The sequence below is a fragment of the Paroedura picta genome, chromosome 10 (assembly GCF_049243985.1).
Source record: "Paroedura picta isolate Pp20150507F chromosome 10, Ppicta_v3.0, whole genome shotgun sequence".
Classification (NCBI taxonomy): Eukaryota; Metazoa; Chordata; class Lepidosauria; order Squamata; family Gekkonidae; genus Paroedura; species Paroedura picta.
In genome coordinates, this window is record NC_135378.1 from 49,274,643 (window position 1) to 49,296,876 (window position 22,234).

General features: G+C 39.2%; 1 protein-coding gene across 3 annotated transcripts; it reads right to left on the reverse strand.

Moving 5' to 3' along the window:
• Positions 1 to 276: 276 nt before the first annotated feature.
• Positions 277 to 22,216, reverse strand: RBM46 (RNA binding motif protein 46). Of its 3 annotated transcripts, XR_013224731.1 has the most exons (7): positions 21,935 to 22,216; positions 18,962 to 19,118; positions 16,318 to 16,489; positions 15,353 to 15,820; positions 10,564 to 11,346; positions 8,211 to 8,313; positions 1,142 to 1,270 (listed from the first exon to the last, which is right to left on the reverse strand). XR_013224731.1 is itself a non-coding variant. In XM_077300045.1 (6 exons), the coding sequence occupies exons 3-6, from the start codon at positions 16,466 to 16,468 to the stop codon at positions 1,074 to 1,076; spliced, it is 1,599 nt and encodes a 532-aa protein (XP_077156160.1). In that variant the 5' UTR covers positions 16,469 to 16,489; positions 18,962 to 19,118; positions 22,010 to 22,216; the 3' UTR covers positions 277 to 1,073. The 3 variants fall into 3 exon arrangements, 2 of the variants coding, with proteins under 2 accessions (XP_077156160.1, XP_077156159.1); XM_077300045.1 differs by lacking the exon at positions 8,211 to 8,313 and having other exon boundaries at positions 277 to 1,270; positions 22,010 to 22,216; XM_077300044.1 differs by lacking the exon at positions 8,211 to 8,313 and having other exon boundaries at positions 277 to 1,270.
• Positions 22,217 to 22,234: the final 18 nt, after the last annotated feature.

Here is a 22,234-nt window from a genome sequence, read left to right on the forward strand (position 1 = left end):
TGAACTCATTGAACTCATACTTCAATAAGTACTTGAAATTGAACTCATATTTCAAAGAAGTTCATGCCACAAGTATCAGTCTCTTGGATACCATGCCACTTGCTCTCATCTACCTATATGTTAGCAGCATAACATACAACTGAACCACATTGAATCAACCCCTGCACCATTCCAATAAGTTATGAACTGGTCTTTACTGGCTTGTAGTTGCACAGTGAAATTTTGTGCATTTTGATTTTTTTTTACTTGTTTCACTTATCGATAAACTAAGAAGGCAATTTTCATTTTTGTATGATCCTGCATGCAATTGTAGCAATAAGCTGTTAATAACAGTTCCAATATCTTGAAAAATTAAACAGGCCAGAAATATACTAATGCATTTAAGTATTAAAGACAAATCTTACTATTTTACACAGTAAGAATTTAATGGCAAAATCTTTGCATTCAATTATGGAATTAAACACATGATATGAACATTAAAACATGGCAACACCAAATAGAACACCTTTAACAAATGAAGCTCAACAATTTAAACAGTGGATAAATTAACATAAAATAATTTATAATTATTAATAAAACAAATATTTACTATGCAACTAAAATATGCAAAGTGATTTACAAAGACCACAATGAATCTTTTATTTGGAGTTTAAAAGTGTTTGGTTTTAAAATATGTTTTTTCCATTTCTTTCCTACATAATAAGTTGCTTATTTTGGCCAAATAACGTTTCTCATCTTTTAAAAAAGTGATCCTTGGTAACAAGATTACAACCAACGTTTGCATGCACTTAAAATATGTTAAAGCTAATATTCAGCAAAGTAATTATTTAAAAGTTATTATTTACATTTAGACAAGAAATAATAAAATGCTGTCACATTTGGGGAGAATTCCATTCTTGCTGACTGGAAATACATCTTTTACTTTATCTTTGCACATATTCAGCAAATTTATAAGCAATCTTTAAAAATGAATACTGAACTCATCAAAACTAAGGTGTAGACCCGATTTAAACTTAAACTACATTATAATTTTAAAAGAAAATGAATATTAACATCCATTTTTTCCCTGTTCCTCAAAAGAATGAGGCTTGATTGGAGATATACAGACGCTGTCCAACATGGTTACTATTAGCCAGTGGAACTGTTGGTGACAAAGGATAACTTGGATAAGAATAAGGTCTTGATGTATATGGCAGCACACTTGTCCCTGAGGAGAGAGTAGCACTAACAGGAGAAATGCTATTTACTGAACTTCGACGGTAATTGTAATCTGTAAAAATAAACAAACAGGAATACATTTTAGACAACAAAGTTTAAGACACAGGCTGCACTCAGATTGTCAGAGTCAAGTTTGTTAAGGACAGGCAGGAACCTAGCTTGTTGTTGTGTTTGAATGCTATTTCCCTTCCCCTTTCCCTACCTCACATTCAAAGGAGGACTGAAGTATTCATTCTAATTCTAGTTTGTAACATGCAAATGAAGCCACCTAAGGAAAATGGACCTCCTCCTTCAATTTGTTCTGGTATCTGTATTCAAACATCACAACAAACAGGAGTCAGATGGAAGAAGCCATTCTGAGCCCTTTTGGGAAATGGCAGGATAAAAGTCAAACAATAAAGCAAACATTAAAATAAATATAGAATTCCAAAATGATGAAGTTTTCTATTGAACTCCATATAAGGGGAGGACAGGAGGGATTTGCGACTGTCACAAAGAAGCGCATTTGAAATGCCTACCCATACCCTGATTCTAAACTCCTGCTGCTCCACAACAGTACAGACTACTGGGCTGCTATGTGTGCTGTTACTGGAGGCCTTCTACTCCCTCTCCATAATGCACTGAGGACAAAAATGTCTACATACAATTCTGTTCTCTGCATGAAAAGGGGGATAAATGACTAGATTCCTGCATGCCCAAATGGGTATGAGGACTTGGTAGTATTTTGCAAAAAGGCTGATGTTCACCTAGCACTTCCACGACATCAATGACTCCTACATAGTTTTCACACCTTGATTTGTTAGACGATACTGGTAAATTCTTTTCAAGCCTCAAAATTCATGAAAGTAATGATTTCTTACAGCATTTCTAAATGTATAGATTTCAGGTGGGATCTATATTGTCACCCTGTGTTTTTAAAACCTGGTTTTAAAAAAGGAGGCCTTAACAGGCTATTAATTACTACCTTTGAAACTTATAGCAAACAGGCAAATTATAGCTAAATCAGTCACAGAGGAAAAGAAACTGAGATTAATTTCTGAATATTTTTAACCAATAAAAAGCATACATTGATGCAACATTTTACTTTGTAGCTCAATTATTACTTCTTATATTCAAATATTAAAACCATGCATTACAAAACAGCAAGCTTGGTTACACATATATCTACCTTGCCCAAGTGTATAAAGCTTTTTTAAAAGCAAAATTGTACTTTTATACAAGGGAATGTCACACAGTTACAAACATCATTCCTACGACAGGCACATTTACAAATCACATTAAATACATGTAAACCAAACCAAACTTGGACAAAGGGATGAGTTTGCAACTATGTGGAGCCAACACAGTGCAGGCTACAAATGCACCACAAGGATACAACTCCAAAGCAAGGCCAGACAAGGCATTCCAAACATTCCAAAGCAATATATAATACAGCAGCCTGAAACAATACCCAAACAAGAAGTCTTCTGGGAAGTCTTCCTTAGTCTGAGGAAGAGTGCTTGCACTCGAAAACTCACACCTTGAATAAATCTTGGTTGGTCTTAAAGGTGATACTGGACTCTGATTTTATTGTGCTACTTCAGACTAACACAGTTACCCATTTGAATCTATCCTTATAGATATAAAGGTTTCACCTTAAGCTATACATCTGACATGCTTCTCACTATCTGCCTGAAATCTGACAGGAATAACCACTCGGGTAGGAACTTCTGTCTCTCAAAGTTCTATCAAAACTGGATAGAAAACATGGAAGTTTAAGTGGAAATGTTTTTACTATGAAATACTGTGGAAGTATATCTGTACACCGCTATGCTGTATAAATAAAGCAGCAAGAGGTGTGGGGGTGGGCGCTGTTCGGGATGAGGGGGCAATGATTGGCCCCTTGCCCCAGGACTGACCAGTTGGGAGGCACGCAGCGCCTCCCAACCCTCTCACTCCCAAACGTGGGCCACCTTCGGCCCACGGCAGGCATTACCGCGCTGACATGCCAGCTAGGCCTTGAGACCCCGGCTGGGAGGCGGCTGGGGGGGCTGAGCCCAGCCACAGGGACAGCCCTGCTGCGTTGCAGATGCGGTGGGACTGCCCCTTTGCCCGGGCCAAGGCCCCGGCGCTGAGCAGCAGGTGGGTGTGGTGGGAGGCCTCGGCCCGGCCATAGGGACAGCCCCGCTGCGTCGCAGACACGGCTGCCTCTTTGCCCTGGCCGAGTTCCCAGCCTCGAGCAGGACATGGGGGGGCTCGGCCCAGCCAAAGGGGCAGTCTGTGATGCGACCCCGGCACTGAGCAGGAGGCGGGCAGGCGGGAGGCCTCAGTCCAGCCAAAGGGACTGCCCCTTTGGCTGGGCCGACGCTCCAGCCTCAAGCAGGATGTGGGCGGGGAGGCCTCAGCCCGGCCAAAGGGACAGCCCCGCCGCATCGCAGATGTATTTGACATATAGCGGGCTTGCATTCTAGTACTGATATGATGATGAGTTGTGTTGGATTGCACAAGGCATGGACACAAGGTTTTAATGGAGATGGCTATTTCCCTAGCAGTGTGAGAAGTACATCGTCCCCCCCCAGCCAACTAAGTGAAATGTACTGTAACTTTTTTTTCTTTTAAGACCCTTAGCAAAAGCCTGTCTTTTGACTCTGTAGCTGCGAATGTGCATGTCCCTCCTCATTCCTTGCCCTTTTTATTATAAGCATAATTGACCTGATTTGGATAAATAAATCTACAAACTTGAGGTTAAATATCCTAACGTAACAAATAATATTGTTAGGCAACTTCAATGCATGTGCTGGAAGTGGTAGTATAAGAGTTGGGGAAAACAATTATGAAGTTTACTTTTATAAGCCTGAGGTAATTTTCAAACAATTTACCAATAAATTAAATTTCATAATATTAAATGGTAATGCAGAGAAACATAAATATAGGGAATTCAGTTGTTAGGTGCATATGTCATTGACTGTATATTAATATTGTTAACTCTGCATGAAGCCAGATTGCATTTTGAAACAAGATACCTTTTGAAAAATTATCACTGACCACTTATAGCCTGTATTTGTATGTTTGAAGCCTTGTGGGACTGCAGCAATCAGGAATAAAATGTTCTAAGGGAATATGTTACTCCTCCAACTTGTTTAAAGCTTCCCAAGACTGAATGGCACATGTTTTAGCTATCTTATTTATTTAAATTCCAGTAAGTTCCTTTAGGAATAGAGATCTTGTGCCCATTCTTAAGGAAGAACATACTGATTCAGCTAACTATAGACCAGTAAGTCTACTGGATTGTTCAGGAAAGCTCTATGCATGATATCTACTGAAGCTGAAGACACAAGCAACTGAAAATGACTTTCTAGCTCCACAGCAAATTGGATTTATACAGTAACATTCAACCTTGGACCATGAACTTCTGTTAAAACATATTATTATCCAACCAACTGACTGAACAGTTGGAAATAAAAACTATTTTAAACACTGCAATCCTTAGTTCAAATATGTTCATCTTAGCATTCAGAGTACTTTGTACAGCATACCGCAATACAGCATTAATTCTCTTTTAATGACATCAATATAAAAAAATCATAATCTTCCTACCATTCATTTTTCAAAGTAGTACAGCCTAAATAAACTGTACTGGTAGGACTGGCCATGAACCTAAAAAATCTGCTCCAGGGTTCAAGCTGGCCCCTAAACCAAACCTTAAACTCAAACTAAGCCACCAAATGTGGAGAGAGGGAAGGGATCACCTGGGAAGGGTGACAGCCATTTAACCTGTCCATTTTGCTTTCTCCCACTTTGATGCAGGGGGGAATGAAACTGATGGATTTAATGACTCATAGCCTTTTCAGCCTTACAGCAAGGAGGGTATCCATGTTAGCTGTTAGGTTTAAATGGCTAGCAGCCATTTCACCAGTTGGTTTTACTTTCTCCTGCTTTGAAGTACCTTTACTAAGCATAATTTGAAGGCTCTGAGCCAGCTCAAGTTCATCTTGAATTTTGGTTTGTGAACTGGTTCATACCCATGTCTATGTATTAGTAGAGTTATGCTATTAGGTCATTCATATGCTATAATAGTTTTGCCACAATAATTTTGCCACTGTTTGATCACATAAAAGTATCGCATCAACACATTCTAGTTTGTCAGCTTATGCCCCAATAAATATTTAGCCTTTAAAGAGCTAAACTTCTTTACAGAAGCATTTGTGATTATTAAAATCTAGTCAACATTCTCTGCTAGTATGAAAGCTACATGATGAACACAAAGATGTATTGCCTCTAAAAGCACTTCTACTTGAGCAAGGAAGGTTCCGTGAGTTCTGTGGGTTTCCTACTGAAGCTGTAGGGAACAGAGATATAAAAATGAAAGTAATGAAATGTGCATACTGATAGAACCTACTACACAGTTTAGTATTGACACATAAGCAGTAGAGAAGCTAAGGTATGTGTTTTATTTTTAATATATATTACTTCAAAGTTAACCACCAATAAAACAGGAGATATTCGCTTAAGAGGTTCTACTAGGACATCAACAACTTTTACTCTGCCACCAACCTGACTATGGACAAATCCACACAACAGGTACCTTTACTACATTGACTTGATATAGACACTACCATATACTGGAAATCTATTGACCATGCTACCAGCTACTACCCAATGCTTACCAAACTCCATTTGCAATTATCAAAGTAATATGGAACACTTAAAACCAATAACTGACCCCAGAAGCTAGTTAACTACAGAATCCGCACATAATACAAGTTACTACACTTAAGAAAAGGTAGGAGGTGAAAGAAACACAGCTACTGATCAGAGGTTCATCCATACATTTCAGGTATCAAATAATCCATAAATGGAAGAAGCCATATATTATATCATATGGGGACTATAGAATCATATAGTTGGAAGGGGCCATACAGGCCATCTAGTCCAACTCTACGCAGGATCAGCCCTAAGCATCCTAAAGCAACTACACAAAATGATATGGTTTGATACTGGGCAGCAACACACAAGTAGCATGCAGAGGAGTATAAAGCACAGCAAAGTAGAACATATGTGGCTATAAATTCTGGTTCAAGTTATATGACAAGCTACAAAGTTTAAAAAAAACACACAAAAAAGATCATTCTATTTCCATGTTTGGATAGCTAAGAGGGGCCAAGATGGGGGCTCAGATACGTATCCTAACTAACCAAAGAGGCAAAAGGGTCCTGAGAATAATCCCATGTAAAAGAGACTCCAGACAGGGAGAATGTGTGTCTCATGGCCTGAACAATGAAATGGTGAGTAAGTTAACCAATACAAAACACAATATTGAGACAAGTAATTCAAGATGGAAAATGACTGTCTATGTATCAACATGGATCCTATGGCTTAGACATGGACATAACAGGTTCTGCTGAGGACTAAAGGCATACTGTATAATTACTAGGGGATCTCGATTACTGTTCTGTCTACTGTTACTGAGGCTACTCCTTGGGACAACTATTCTACTTGTTACTATAGGTAAACTAGGTGTAGTCAATTTTCTGTTGACTCTGCCTTCTTTCTGGGATAATTTATTTCCTACTTAGGGTCAAAGTACATTTTATATATATTATGTGGTCCATGTGCAGCCCTTGTGCATATTTCAAGTCAGGAAAAAGGTAGATCCCCTCCTGCACTAACCCCTCTGGCCCTGTGCAAATTAAGCCTCTGTGGCTCATTTAAACTGAGTTCACACAGGGAATCTGGGAGCTATCATATATCTGCAAGTTCGCTTTGCAACCATGCAGCAGTTGTTACATGCAGTTTTGATCTTAGATGAAAAACTTGGAGGCAAGCAGATCTCCTCACCAACACTGGGAGGGGGAGGAAATAGAGGAAATAGATAACAAATGAGCATGCTTATTTCCCAATAGTTCTTATTCCCATGTAATTCTAAGGACATCAGTTAAGCAGGGGAATTAAGGGGATAGGTAAATTGAAGAGACAGTTGGATAATGCTCCTAAAACCTCATAATGTGCTGGGGGAAAAACTAGGCTAAGGAAAAAAAAATCCCAGAATCTTAATTCTTTCCCCTGCAATCCCAAATGGGTTATCATATCATTTATTTATCATAAATTGAATCTATTTCTCAATGAGGCTCCATCTGTGAATACTTAAATCCAGAGGCTGAGGCTATGAGCATACAAGACCAATCTTTCTACAAAACTGAGAAAAGCTTCAGGTTTGCAGAAAAAGCTGAATTCTAAAAAAAAAAAAAAAAGATTGGGGAGGGGAATTTTAAAAAATGATAAAAGCAGCATCTGTATCTTTAAGGAACAAATGCCCTCAGTGGCTGTTGTCAGCCAACCAGAACAGTATTGCCAATCTTCAAGCCTTGGTTTCCACCATCAGTAAAAGGCTGGTGGGAGGAAGCAGAGCCCTTTCCATGGCTGTTTTGGCCTTGGACTGCTGCCACCCCACCATGGCCAGAGTGGAATTGTTTCAGATAAGGATCTCAGAGACCAAAGCTAGAATCCTCACTCTTCTGTGTAAGTTCACAGGGAGACTTTGGGATACTTGCATACTCTCAGCCTAATGTACTTCATAGGGTTGTTGCAGGGATAAAACAGAGGACAGGAGAATAGTTTAAGCCACACTGGATCCCTGTTGTGGACAAAATCAGATATAAATGAAGAAACGAAATACAGTTGAAGCTGGGGGAGATGGACAAAAGTCAGGATGGTTGGCTTGTGGGAAGAATTGCAACACTTGAACTGGCATAGAATGGCTATTGGATGAAAATCTTCCTGGCTCATTTTTAGACCATCAGATTGTTAAGACTGTCAGACCATCAGATTGTCAATATGCTTCTAACACACACAAAAACCTACCATGTTAGTACTTCTCAAAGAAAGGCTCTCTCATTTCAGACCAATCTATAATTTGGGCTATTTGGAATAGCCCACAAAAGCCACACTCAGCAATCAGCCCAAGACTGTCACAAGCATACACTCTTGCCAGCCTGGATACTTATCCATTTTACCTTATTGAGATGTTATCCCAGGACTCTGAACTGCCATGTTTTCTCTCTACCAGTTAGGTGATATATCTGTTATCCTGCCACAACTCCTCCCCTATTTCCAAGTCTGGAAAGAAAAGAATTTTCTTTTGGGACTTGCTGGCTGTCCACAGTCTACGAACAAAGTAAGTTTTGCCTACTCATAACCATGCTAACTTGTCAGCTACAGAATGTACATTCTGCCACCCCCCCCTTGCCCCAGTTTCCCATCAATAATATTAAAAACAAAACTTAGTGGAAACTATACATATTTGGGGAATAACTGAAAATCCATATTTTAACTGCCCTTTAGTCCCTCAATAAGCCTTAGCTAATACCGAATACCGTAAGTGATGCTACATATAGAAAATTATAATTCCAATAACAATTAAAACAAATGAAGCAAATAAGTACTAAATGACATAAATTTTTGGGACTCCCATTTTCACTGAGTAGTGTATAGCTGCATTTGCCTAAGGAAATTTTCATCTATTTTCCTTTAAAAATCAATTTTATTTTTAATTGCAATACTGTACTAAAGTTTTATTAATCTACCTCATTTTTATCATAAATATAATCATGTAGTCACACCTGAGATGGGATTAGCTTGCTCAGCAATTACATTCTTATTGCTGAGCTGTGTCATCCCCAGCCTTTTCTAAAATTTCCCATCTAACATTGACAGGTAGCTGTTTTTCAGTTGCCATACTATATTTTGCACAATGAGATACAATTCAGGCACTGCTCCCAAAAACTTTCACATTCCACAACTGATTGACATATAAAAGGGTGAACTCAAATCCATCACTAAGGAACTGACTCACCAACTACTTTGTCTGACAAACAACTGTGTAATATAAAAGAAACAATGTGTAAGTTTATAAATAATCATGATGTGATTAGCAATTTAAGGGGCATCTATGGGACTGTAATGAAAACTAGCTTTGGACTACCAAAGCTTTTGAAACTAGATGAAGCACAATGTACAGGCTGGGAAACATCCCTACCTGCCCACTAGTTCTGTGATATTTCCTTAGTGCATGCCACAGTGACACTGGAGGCAGGGAGAAAAGGCTATCTAAACACAATTCATTATGGGCACTACTACAGGGTGGATTAGCCCCTTGCTGGAAAAGATATTTCTTTATTCACACAGCAGAGTTCTCTACCTATTTCACTGGAAAGTATCAAGAATTCTCAAAGCCTACATCAGAAGAATATAATTCTCACCCCTTTGATGATCACCATATCTATAATAAAAACAATGACATTTAATAAAGGCTAGCATTTAGTCAATTGGTCAGGGTTAATCTGATGTGTACTGTAGATGTTTAGTGCTTCAGTGTTGTAGGCAGCCTTGGTAGAAAGGTGGTTAAAAGTTTTCTAAATAGCTACATAAATTGAACAACAATAAAATTATGTACTTTTAACAAGTTATTGCAAATTTTGGTTTCCAATATAATTGCCATCATCCTTACTGAAGAAATACCTTCTTAAACAAAAAATCCACACTATTTTAATATTGTTTCTGAATATGTTTTTAACTTCTTTCTTACAATTGCATATATATATAGAAAAAGATCGTATTCAAATGCAAATTATCCTTACATTTTTATCTGCATACTATTTCAATAAAATTAGAAACATTCTTCTTTATAAATGTTAATGCTTAGAGGCAAACAACCATTTCTAGCCTGCATTTGCCAGCCCTTCCAAAGTAACTGAGAAAATGATAGGCAATTGTGTTTACAACATAATATATGGGGGGGGGGGTGAAGAACTCTGGGGGGGGGGGTGAAGAACTCTGCAGATGGCCTCTCCCTCCCCCCTGGACCTAGAAAGGCTGCAAGCTTCAGGGAACTCACTGGCAAGGGCAGCCTCCAAGCCTCAGAAGGAAGTGGAAGGAGGAGGGTCTGGTCAGGGGTAGGAGATCGAAAGCGATCGGCTGGCTGCTGGATAGATAGGCAAGCTGGTCGGAGGAGGAGGTACTCAGGACAACCACCCTGAGTGGGTGTTAAGTGATGAGTGGCACTTAAGCCATGAGACATGCTCCTTCTCCAAGGCCTTACCAGAAATATATAGTGGAACAGATAAGATTAAATGTTGTGATGTTCACTACTATTCTTTGACCTACTAAAAGTTCTGTAAGTGATGCTTGCAAAGAAGGTTCAAGTGACCACCAAACACATCTCTGAAAAATAAAATTTAGACATTTCTATATAGTTAACCTATATAATCACCAGTGACCACTGATGAAGACTCATTTAGTATTAATGACACAAAACCCATGAAAACCAAAAACTACAGTAATATTAACATCAAAATGTTAATAACTTACCCAAATGTAGCAGTGCAAACTGTGCTGCTAATTCTTTTGAATCTTCTACTGTTGTGCACAGTTTGTCTGGCATAAAATAACTCTGAGATCCATTTGCAACAGCAGGAATAACAACCTTATACACTAGCAGTATCTTTCCATCTTGACTTGTGGTTGAGTACAAGTAATATTCTGGAGGTGCCCAGTTATTTTTGTTGCAATAATAATCTAATTGCATTACGGCAGAACTAAAATGGTTAGATTTTAATGAATACATGCTAATTGGAGTAAGTTTTGTTCCTGGAAAAAATGGGTAAGTACACCTTTCAATTTCAGGAGGACTTGGACTGTTCTGCCCATTAAATCGGATTGGAAGACTTGGTGGCTTTGCCAAGGATTTTTGATGAACATCTTCTTTGTTTGCAAACACTAGAAGATTTTCAGAATTGGGACTAATTTGACCATTAAGATGCTGCCTCCAAGTGCCCTCTTTGTTTACTGGTTTTGCCAATGTTACTTCAATGCTAGCTCCATCAATACACTTCCCATTCATAACTGACATAGCAGCAACTGCATCATCTCTGTTGAAAAAGTGAACAAATGCGTAATCTCGAAGTTTTTTTACACGCTCAACAGCTCCTGGTTTGAATTTATTAAATTCAGCTTTAATAGTTTCTTCTGTGGTGGAGATCATCAAGTTTCTAACATATAATACTTTGACCCTCTGCATAGTTTCTTCATCAACTTCTTTTTCTGGGTCTGCCCAATCTACCTGAATAGTATGGCCCCATAACTGGAATGTTCCTATAAAAGAAAAGTAAAATTTAACTATAGTATCAGTATAGTGTGTTAGATATTTTATAGTACATCAGTATAATTCAGCAGTTATAGTTATTACCATTGGTGGCTTATGCCTAATTTTTATATTTATGTTGTAAATGTTTAAAAACAAATATAGTCAATTTAAATTCTCCTATAATTCAATACCAAAATCTACTGTTTGAAGTTTGAGCTTGTCAGCATACCAGCTGTTTGAAAAGTTGTTTAGCAAAATAGTTGGATATTCCCTACCTTCTACAATTGCAAATATTTTATACCTTTTTGATTTGGAAAATTTGCAAAATCTGAACATCAATTTTTAACTACATTTTATGTCTTTAGATAAAAATATATTGATCCATGTAAGATGGACACACTCATTTTTTAACATAAATTTGTTTAGAACTTGCAACATGTAAGTTGTGTTGTAAGTATTACTGATGGATTGTGATGTTCTATTGAAAATTTTATAATGTTATAGATTGTTATAATGTTCCATGTAATTTTCTGCAGTGTTCCATATAAACCGCCCAGAGCGTAAAGAATGGGCGGTATAAAAATCCAAGCAAGCAAGCAAGCAAATAAATAAATGCTCTGAAATACATGCAGGAAAGGCAGTTCTACAACTGAATATTTAAGAACATAAGGAGTGCTCTACTGGATACCAGTGGTCCATATAGTTCAGAATCCTGTCTCACACAGTGGCCAAAATAGGTGATACAGTCCAAAGCCCTCCCCTAATGTTGCCTCTTGGTAGAAGGTTTACTCCTTCTAAACAAAGACAGTCCCTTTTAGTCACCATAGCTAGCAACCACTGATGGAACATATTAGAGATACAAAATTTCAGAAATTTTGAAGCCACCAGGGAGGAAATATGAAAATCTGTAGAAAAAAAATTTAATATATTCAAAACTTATTTTCATATCAAACCAAACTTCTTTTAGTGATTGAACATAAAATGCATTGAACATAAAATGTAGCATATAAAATAGTGCTATTGGGCATATTTATAGAATTTAAAAGTATTGTCAATAGTTAAGAAAGAGTAGCATATTGATTGTTGCCAAACTTATTTACAATAAAACAAAAAAAATCTTGAAGATTTTGTACATCTTATAGTTTTTCCAGAGCTTCCCCACATTTCCAAATGGAATATTGAGAACATGCATAATTCCTTTTCATGTTGTTCATTTGGAATGCGTGAAATGATATGTAAAACACTAGCAGTCAGATGACTCACCTCACTCAATGGAACTTTCTCCGACCAAGACTACATGCTATTAGAGCACACACCAAGAGCCAGAAACAAGAAAACTTTACACAATCTTGCACAAAAAGACACATACCCTTTTGCCACTTCCATTACTCCCAAGCTTACCTCTCTTACTTAAAATCACCCTTTCCACTACTGTCACACACTGAGTCAACATTATCATTGAGCTATCCTTTACAAAGACTCTTTCCCTCTTGGTTTCAACCAGTTGAGATACTATCAGCAAATACTTAGTTGGAATTTTTTGTTCTGCCATGCATCACCTTACACATATCTGTTGTTGTTATTGTTGTTAGTTGCGAAGTCGTGTCCGACCCATCGCAACCCCATGGACAATGATCCTCCAGGCCTTCCTGTCCTCTGCCAGTTCTCTACCATTCCCCAGAGTCCATTTAAGCTCTCACCGACTGCTTCAGTGACTCCATCCAGCCACCTCATTCTCTGTCGTCCCTTCTTCTTTTGCCCTCAATCGCTCCCAGCATTAGGCTTTTCTCCAAGGAGTCCTTCCTTCTCATGAGGTGGCCAAAGTATTGGAGTTTCATCTTCAGGATCTGGCCTTCTAAAGAGCAGTCCGGGCTGATCTCCTCTAGGACTGACTGGTATGTTTGCCAACTCACAAGAGTTTTCTCCAGCACCAGAGTTAAAAAGCCTCAATTCTTTGACGCTCAGCCTTCCTTATGGTCAAACTTTCACAGCCATACATTGCAACTGGGAAGACCATAGCCTTGAATAGACGCACTTTTGTTGGCAGGGTGATATCTGCTTTTTATAATGCTGTCTAGATTTGCCATAGCTTTCCTCCCCAGGAGCAAGCATCTTTCAATTTATTTGCTACAGTCCCCATCTGCAGTGCTCTTGGAGCCCAGGAAAATAAAATCTGTCACTACCTCCATTTCTTCCCCATCTATTTGCCAGGAATTGAGAGGGCCAGATGCCATGATCTTAGTTTTCTTGATTGGGACATATCTGTACTGAACACCATTTCCCACACTGTCTTCTACACATTTATCCACATTAAAAAACAAAACTGGAAGCTATTTTTTTGTTTTCAGAATTTGGTCTTACCCATATTTTTAGAACCAACTGTCATAACCTGTACCTTTGTCAAAACCACGGATGACTGACAACCCATGGACTACATCTGTCCTTGATCAACAATTTTTCCAGCCACCTTTGCTGCTTCTGACCTAGTAGACAGCCATCTAACAAGGGGGGGGGGGGGTAAAACATGAGCTTTCAGTTTTGCAAGACAAAGGCTGGCCCTGTATTAACTGAGAAACTAGCCTGCATCAGCCCCTCATATCACTACAGAGGCCTCTGGAGCAAACTCCTATTTCCCAATAACACAGGCAGCAGCATATTTGATGAAAAGTAACACTGCACTCCTTGCTTTTGAAACAGCTAGTGCTGTTTCCTGAGTTCTTAGGGTACAGTATGGCTAGTTTAGATGCAGCTTGAACAGTATTGCTTCTCACCCAACTAACAGGAACCCACATCATGAGAAATGGAAGATCATCATTATGTTCATATGTTGAAGCAAATACATAAGTGACCTGCTACACAGGAAATTATTTAGCAGAGATTGTAAGTCATAAATGTATCTAACATGCTGGCATATATTGCCCTCACCCGCACATAAGAAGTGCATACCCTCTGGAGGTCTGATTACACAAGACATTAAATGCAAGCGGGTTGGGGGAAAACCCAAACCCCCTTTCTGGTAAACCCAGCCCAGTTTATTTTAAGTGTTCTCTTGAGACAATAATTCCCATATACATAAGTGGGGAACACCACCCATCCCCACTTGTTTTTTTCCCAACTGCCGTTAGGAGACCATCTGTTTGGATAACAAAACTATCCCTGAACGGCTGAAATAGCAGCCTAAGTTCCCATCTGCTGGGTTTTGAATGCACACACACACACACAGCAAACCCTAACCAGACCTCAAGATACATAGCTAAAACTAAGTGTGTTATATCCTATGTGCTGGCTATTAATCAGGCTATCCCAAACATTGAAATGAACCAAGACATCTCACATCTGGTGCTTAAAGAAAATAATTCAGGCTTGGCAGTTAAGAGCTGTTAACAAGCAGAAGAGATATATTCTCTTGGGAGCAGCCTAATGGCCATCCTCTCACAGAATTCAAAGCAACTAAAAGGTAATCAATACCAACATCTAACAAAAATGGAGTTACCAAGACTATACAGTCTCTTCCCTTGAAAACCTTACAGGGTTGCTGTAATTTGGCTGCGACTTGATGGCACTGTCTACTACCACTAATCAGACCCTTGTTTACTGACAAGAAATTCAGTACAGTAAATGTACAGTCCCTGCATTTAAAGAAGAGTGAGGAACGGTTCAGTTTTAAGTTCAATAAGCGTGCATTTGGGAAATAATACTTGGGGAGAAAGTGCTGCAGGGAGACTGCAGGTATAAAATTTTATATAAAATTTAATAATAAAAAAGCGATGAAAGAGCTTGGCAATCCTCATCCATGCTGCACATTGCCCTTAAAATCAGATTTCTCCATCTCAAGCATCCCCCCATTGATTGGGGTGGATCCAGATTTAAATATATCCATCTGTCACTAATATATCTAGTTTGGCCCTTGGTGAAGCAAAGAACCAGGACCTGAAATTTGCCACACATATATGACTTTATGTACTCTGAGAGTCCCAGTGGAACAGAGGACGTTAATATAATGAAGAAACTTACCTGGAATTAATTTTCTCCTTGCCATAGCAGCAGCTCTGTGAGATTCATATTCTACAAAGGCAAAGCCACGATTCTTTGTTTTGTCTGTTGCACTTGGATACACAATAACATCTACTACACCTTCAGTGACCTTTTTCATTTCATCCAAGATTTCTTCTTTTTTCTTTTCTTTTGGAATAGCTCCAATAAATAGTCTGCAGTTATCCAAGCTCACACAAACTCCGATAAACTTTCCGGGACGAATCTCATAATTATTAAGGATCCTGATGGCAAGTTGAGCTTCTTCTTTAGTTGTATACATTACAAATGCATATCCTCGATTCTCACCACTAAATTCCATCATCAGTCTGAATTCATAGATCTTCCCTGCTCTTTCAAATACAGGAACCAGTTCATCCTCATACATATCACGAGGAATCTTTCCCACAAAAACTTCACAGCCTCGTGGTGGTGGTGGGCCTTCCCAGCCTTAAAAAAGTGGTTCAGTGCCTTATTAGTGCAGATACTTCAAACAACATACTTTGCATTCTGAAATTTAGTTTCTCATATCCTTGTTACCCCATGACTCTACACTCTTGCCTTCAAATCTAATAGCAGTTTCCTAAGTATTTTTAGGAACGCAGTCTATTTTGACAGAACCATATATAAATTCTGAAAATAAATAAGATCCCTTCACTCCATACGGGTTTGCATTTTGCAGATCAAGATAAAGGAGTATAAATTACATTTAAAGCAATATAAAGCTCTGGTTTCAATTAGACTTATTTATCGGTAAGTGTGGCTAGGATAACCATTTTGTCACTGATTTCAATGCGATAAAACAGATTAAACTTAATACGTCTTAAATAGTAGGATAGATAAGCAAAAAGTTTAATATCTAGCTTCAGATCTCTCCAACAATGTTAGATTTATAAACTATGTTTAAATCCTAAATCAAAATAATATTTGGTACTCTACTCTCTTACCTGGTGGTGGCCCACCAAATTTCCGTTGGCCATTTTCTTGAACCATGTTGTAGCCCGTCTTTTCCATAAGAGCCAGTAAGGCAGCCTCATTCTGAGTACCAGTTCGAACTTTGCTGCACCCATTTGTTACATCACTATGTTCTTCATTCATAGCTGTGAAGTCTTCAGAAAACTGACAAAGTAAAGTGTTACTTAAATTTCCAGAGCAGTTTCTAATTTTGAACTTCAAAACGCTTCCATATTAATGTACGCCAGACATATACACATATCAAACAAGAATAACACCAGACATTTACATCCTTCAAGTTGCGGCCAACTCACTGTTTTCAAGGCAAGAGATGACCAGAGATGGTTTGCCATTGCCTGCCTATCAGCGGCTACTAACCAAGGTGAGTAATAATATAATTTTATTTTTATAGCCCAAACTTCCCAGTTGGTTTAGGGCAGGTAACAACAGGACTCATACAATTACCTTTTTGTTGATAAACAGGTTTTTTTAACATAAATTAAATTATATTATTAATAATTATAATTTGTAAACCGCCTTCTTAACCTTATAGAGGGAGCCTGATTTTGTTGGGTGGGTGTGGAGGGTTTTTTTATTGTTTATTTTGTTTTGTGGATAGGGAGGCCAGCATTTTTTCAGTGTTATTCTCTTGGCCTTCACATTAACCTCTGAATTCCAGAACCATGAGGCAACATCAATAGGTAATTGGCATGGGATGAAGCTTTGGGAGCACCAGGGTGTCTGTTGTGGGGAGAGGAAAGGGAAAGTGACTGTAAGCCACTTTGAGCCTCCTTCGGGTAGAGAAAAGTGGCATATAAGAACCAACTCTTCTTCTTCTTCTAAATCCCGCAATGGCTGCAATGTATGCTCAGTTTCACTGAAACTACATGCAAACATTACCCAAGAGAAACTCAAGAATCTGAAACTGCCTGGTTTCTTTTGCCACCCAGATTTGCCATTTCTGCTGGCCCCAGACTATTTGTGGAGGTCAGAAAAAGGATCACCCAGCTTAGAAAAGGTTCTTGCCAAATCATGATCACAGTTCTCTTCTGGAGGAAGACCATTCAGCCTGCCTTGGTATCAAATACGACAGGTCTCTGCATGCAACCACAATCCAGACCACATCTACATGACCTGTGGGCCACTTTCCTCCAATGTTGACCAAATCCTTGTTAGAGGAAGAACAAAGAGATGTTTTAACTTCACATTAGAGTAGGATTCCAGCAGAAGGTGTCATGAACAAAGCAGGTATCACAGATATGTTGCCACAGAAGGGCAGAAACCTACAACTGATAGAAGCCCAACCCTAAGCTGCACTGTTGTTGGTCTTTCAGTGGGACTGGTTGGCCACTGTGTGAGACAGGATGCTGGAATAGATGGACCAGTGGTCTGATCGATCAGGGGCTCTCTTATGTTCTTATATTCATAAACAGTCCTATTGATTTTTTTAAAAATTCAGAGAGGAGGGGAAGAATGCAAAACTTTCTCTCCTCCCCTCTCCTGCAGCAGATCAAACTGCTGCTCCTGAAAGAAAGGGACCTCCAAGACATGAAGACATGAAGAGGGTGGCAAAAATGGAAATTTTGTGTAATAGAAGCCAACTCCCCCCATAAACACACACACACTCTTCTACAATCTAGTGTTGCTAATCATTTATTCTATATAGAAGATTTCAGTACAATAACTGTATAGTATATTAAACCCACAAAATACTAGATTTCTATTTTTATACTGTTCCTCTCAAAATTAAAACAAAAAATAGTAAATTATTTCAGCCTATATAAGTTTTAATAGCATATGCTTAAAACCCAAGCAGTATGTATGGAAAATGGTACACACACTTTCATAAACACACTATTAAATTCTGACATGGCTTCAGTAATCATAGAACTATGATCCTCCTTTTGACTGTTATATATATAAAATCAGTATTAGAAGGAAGAAAAATGATCCAGCAATTGAAGTTTAACACTATTAATACTTGCTGGATGCTAATGACTGAAAAAAATTATTACTATTTTGCATCAATAATAACAACAAATTTACCAAAGATATTGCATTTAAATATATTATCGTGGAAAATATTAAATTTATTTTTAAATTAATAATTTTCAGTATCAGTAGATCTATGCTATCCTTTACGTCATATTTTATTAGTGCACTTAGATATACCTACATCAATGTACACAAGAATAACTTTAATAAATTAGTATGTATATATTTCCAGAAATCTGGTTTGTACATTCACTATTTTAGTTTTGCATCCTATACAGAATTTGGTATTTTAGAATTATTGCTTGAGACAATTTTGCACAGATATGGCTTTCCTGCTTTCTCTTATGGTAAGAAGAAAATTCAAATGTAGCTGAAATCTTCTTAGACAAATTTAGTGAAAGGCAATTATAGATTTTGGGAACAGTAGATGATTTAGACCATAAGACAGGTGGATTGGAATGCTTCATCTATCAGAAGATGTTTGAAGTACTCAAGAAAATCTGCACTTCAAAACAACTAATAGCACACCAATTTTCTGAACTTGTATATAGCAAAAAAAGGTTGAGAATATTGGGTGGGGGAGTAATTTTGCAGTGCCAGTTACTACCTGGAAAGAACTAGAAGGGCATGACTACAACTTACCACACAGGACTGTACTTCTCTGCAATTGATTAATACTGTATGCTACAGCTTTCAGATGATAATCAAAACCAACAGAACAGTGTTGAACAGAGACAACTCTCAACAGAAATGATGCAGGAAAAGAATTCTCCTGTGTTCCAGAATTGCAATGCAATACCTGAAAGTGAGAATACAAAAAGATTTCAAATAAGCATCAGCAAGTTTTATTGACTAAATACAAATATACAATATTCAATACAAATTGAATAGCAATACAAATTTTCAAGTCTCCTCCTCCTCTCCCTTGACTCCCTCCTACCCGTATTTTAAACCAGCCCCAGTCAGGTCAGCCCAGCAGAGGGTAGTTTAGAGGGTGGGGGAGGGTACTAGTTTTAACTGTGTTTTTATTATTGTAAACTACCTCAAATGCCTCAAGCCTGCTTTTAGGGAGGGGCAGTATAGAAATTAAATAAAATCAGTGTGCACAAATGAACAGAGCTGAATCCTCTCTCCCCCTTCATATTCCCTCACCCTATTCCAGCAAAATGCAGGTACAAACTACATGCTACATCTACCATGCAGTTTAGCCACTTCTAATGATGGGTTAAATGCTTATATAATCAAAGTACAAAATAATGTGATGACAGGAGATTCCAGTGCACTAAACCAGGAACGATTTTTGATGTTAAAATCATGTAAAAATACATGTAGTTTTGCCATCATTATCAGATTTAACTTTTAAATATATTATTCCTACAATGTTCAAGCCAAAACAACCCACAACCTGCAAGAAATCACTACAATACTATTCAAAGTCTCACAGTATCAAAAATAATTCAATTTTGTCAGGAAATAAAATACTCAAGTTAAAGGGGACATTCAAATGTAGGTGATTAACAACCTCTGATTTACTCCAGCAAAATATTTATAATGGCCAACAGGATTGTAAACGTATCTGCCAGAATTGGAAAATATCAGCATCCATCTTAAAATTCCCCCACTGCAGCCATATTCTCAAGGTTGGTGCTTAGATGAGGGGCCTAAGATCTTTCCTTACCCTGGCCTCAACCAAACCCTTTGCAGAAGAGCTGTCTTGCAAGAACTCTGAGAGTTCAGTCACAACCTTTAGATTTTTTAGGAGCTCATTCCACCAGGCAGGGGCCAGGACCGAAAAGGCCCTCATCCTGGCCAGCCCCCCATCCTTTATCTCTTCCTGAGCATGTGATATTCAGGAAAATTAAGTTAGGTCTCTCTCTTTTTCTTTTTTTTTTACAAACTAAGATTTTTAAATGTTTAATTTTTATTAATGAAATTGTATTTTTTAAATGATGTGATCTGCCCTGAGCCTTCGAGGGAGGAATATAAATGTCATAATAAACAAATTAAAATTAAAAATATGCAGTAACAGCATTCCATAGAATTCTGACATTATAAGTAGATGCATTGCATATGCATAACTCTGAAAGGCTGTACATTGAACTGAATTCATGCAGTGTTGCAAAACTTTTAAGGTCATAGATGTGGCTAGTACCATTTTATAGAGAGCGTTAGGCAAAATTTCAGGCTTCGGTTGATCTCTCAACAACCACACGAGTGATACTGCAGTAAAGGTAAGAGTTCAAGCCTACTTTGACCAAGCAATTGCCAGCCATCACAGGCAACACTGCATCTACCAATTTTTGTAAAACACTCTAGTTCTTTGCAAATACTACAGAATCCCAAAATAGCAGAACTACTACAAAAACTGGCAATCCTAATAACAAAAGATATCTTTGTTTAAAGACACTAAACAAAGAGTCCATCTGATCAGACAAATGTTGTGCTGTAGGAGGAGGAAACATTCAAGAGCTGAAATTTTGTTCACTTGTAGATCAAGTGACATGGAAACATGGCCGCTTTCTCTGTATAGTAACAGGATGAAAGAGTAATCTTTCCCTGTCAATGCCCTATTTCTGGACATACCACCCAAGGTAAGATGCTGTTCTTCCTCGAAAACAGACTCCAAAGGGCAAGGAAAGAGACAGTAGAGCAAGGAGTTCCCTCCTGCCAAATACAAAACGTTTACTGAAATCTTAGGAAAGCTAGTTCTTGTTGAACAAACCAACTTTCCTTCACAAGAACTTGGAATGACTGAAAACCAAACTGTTTCTCATTGCCTAATTCTATTCCCATTCATGTTTGCTACATGGCTTATTAGGAAATCTGCATCTACACTCATACTGGAGTTGTAGTCCGCTTGTAGGCCTTTAGCTTTATTATTTAGTTTATTTTTACTGTGCCCACAGTCCACCTCTTGTTGAAAGCATACTTTCAAAGTATCTATAGTACATCGCTTCCAACTCTTTTGGGAAGACAAGCTCAGCCAACGACGATGGGACTTGACGACTACTATGTTGAGAAAAGCCAACTACCGCCTTGGGGAAACATACGAGAGAGAGAGAGAGAGAGAGAGAGAGAGGAGGCGGACACCCAGGGCAGAGGTGCTCCTCCCTCCCCCCTAAATTAACTGCTGGGCTGCCTTAAAGGACACGAGCAGGGAAGCGGGGGGGGGGTCTTCCCCAGGCCAACCCGAAACCCAGTCCCCTTTACTCCCCCCCCCCGCTCTTCTTCCTCTCTGGCTTCTTCTCCCGTCGTTGCTTCGCTTACAATGTTTGCGCGCCCCCCCCCCCCGGCCAGGAGTGTCCTTCGGGCTCTTTCCCTGCCAAACGGGCCTTTTATAGCTCTTTCTTCCGTCTTTCGGACTGGAGGGCTCCTGTCCTCCCCTGCCCGCTTCACGCGGTCATTCCGCCTCTCCCCCTTTTCCTTGGCTAGCACTTGCTGGACTTCTCCCTTCCTGGCGTCGAGGCTGGTGGCGCGGGCAGACGAGCCGCGAGGCTGTAATTAAAACCTTATCGCCCCCGGGCCATGTCAACGCAGCCTCCCCGAGCGAGCAAGCGACACTCGCCAGGCGCCCGAGGAGAACAGCAGGCGGCGAGAAGCCCCCGAGGACCCTACCGCTTGGGAGGGGGCTAAAGCTCGGCCCGGCCAACAACCGGTATGAAGAACGAGGCGCCGGCCACACCCTCTCACCACGGAGGGCACGAGCCGCTTGGACTCTGCCGCCTTTGCGCCGGTTGTATATTGTGCTTGGGAAGACGGACGGCCCCCTCCGGCCAATCAGCGCTGCAGGAGTGGAAGCACGAGGAGAAGGAGGGAGCACATCTCCGCCCTCTTCCTGCGGCTCCTGCGTGGAGTTGTCGGTTAGCTGAGGAGGAACGGGGGAGCGGCCAGGGAATGGACCCGAAGGAAACGTTT

Coding starts and splice junctions, on each gene's coding strand:
- RBM46 (XM_077300045.1), bottom strand. CDS start 16,468: ATGAATGAAGAACATAGTGATGTAACAAATGGGTGCAGCAAAGTTCGA. Junction 15,821..16,317: donor ATTTGGTGGGCCACCACCAG/GTAAGAGAGTAG, acceptor CACTTTTTTAAG/GCTGGGAAGGCCCACCACCA. Junction 11,347..15,352: donor AAGGAGAAAATTAATTCCAG/GTAAGTTTCTTC, acceptor TTTCTTTTATAG/GAACATTCCAGTTATGGGGC.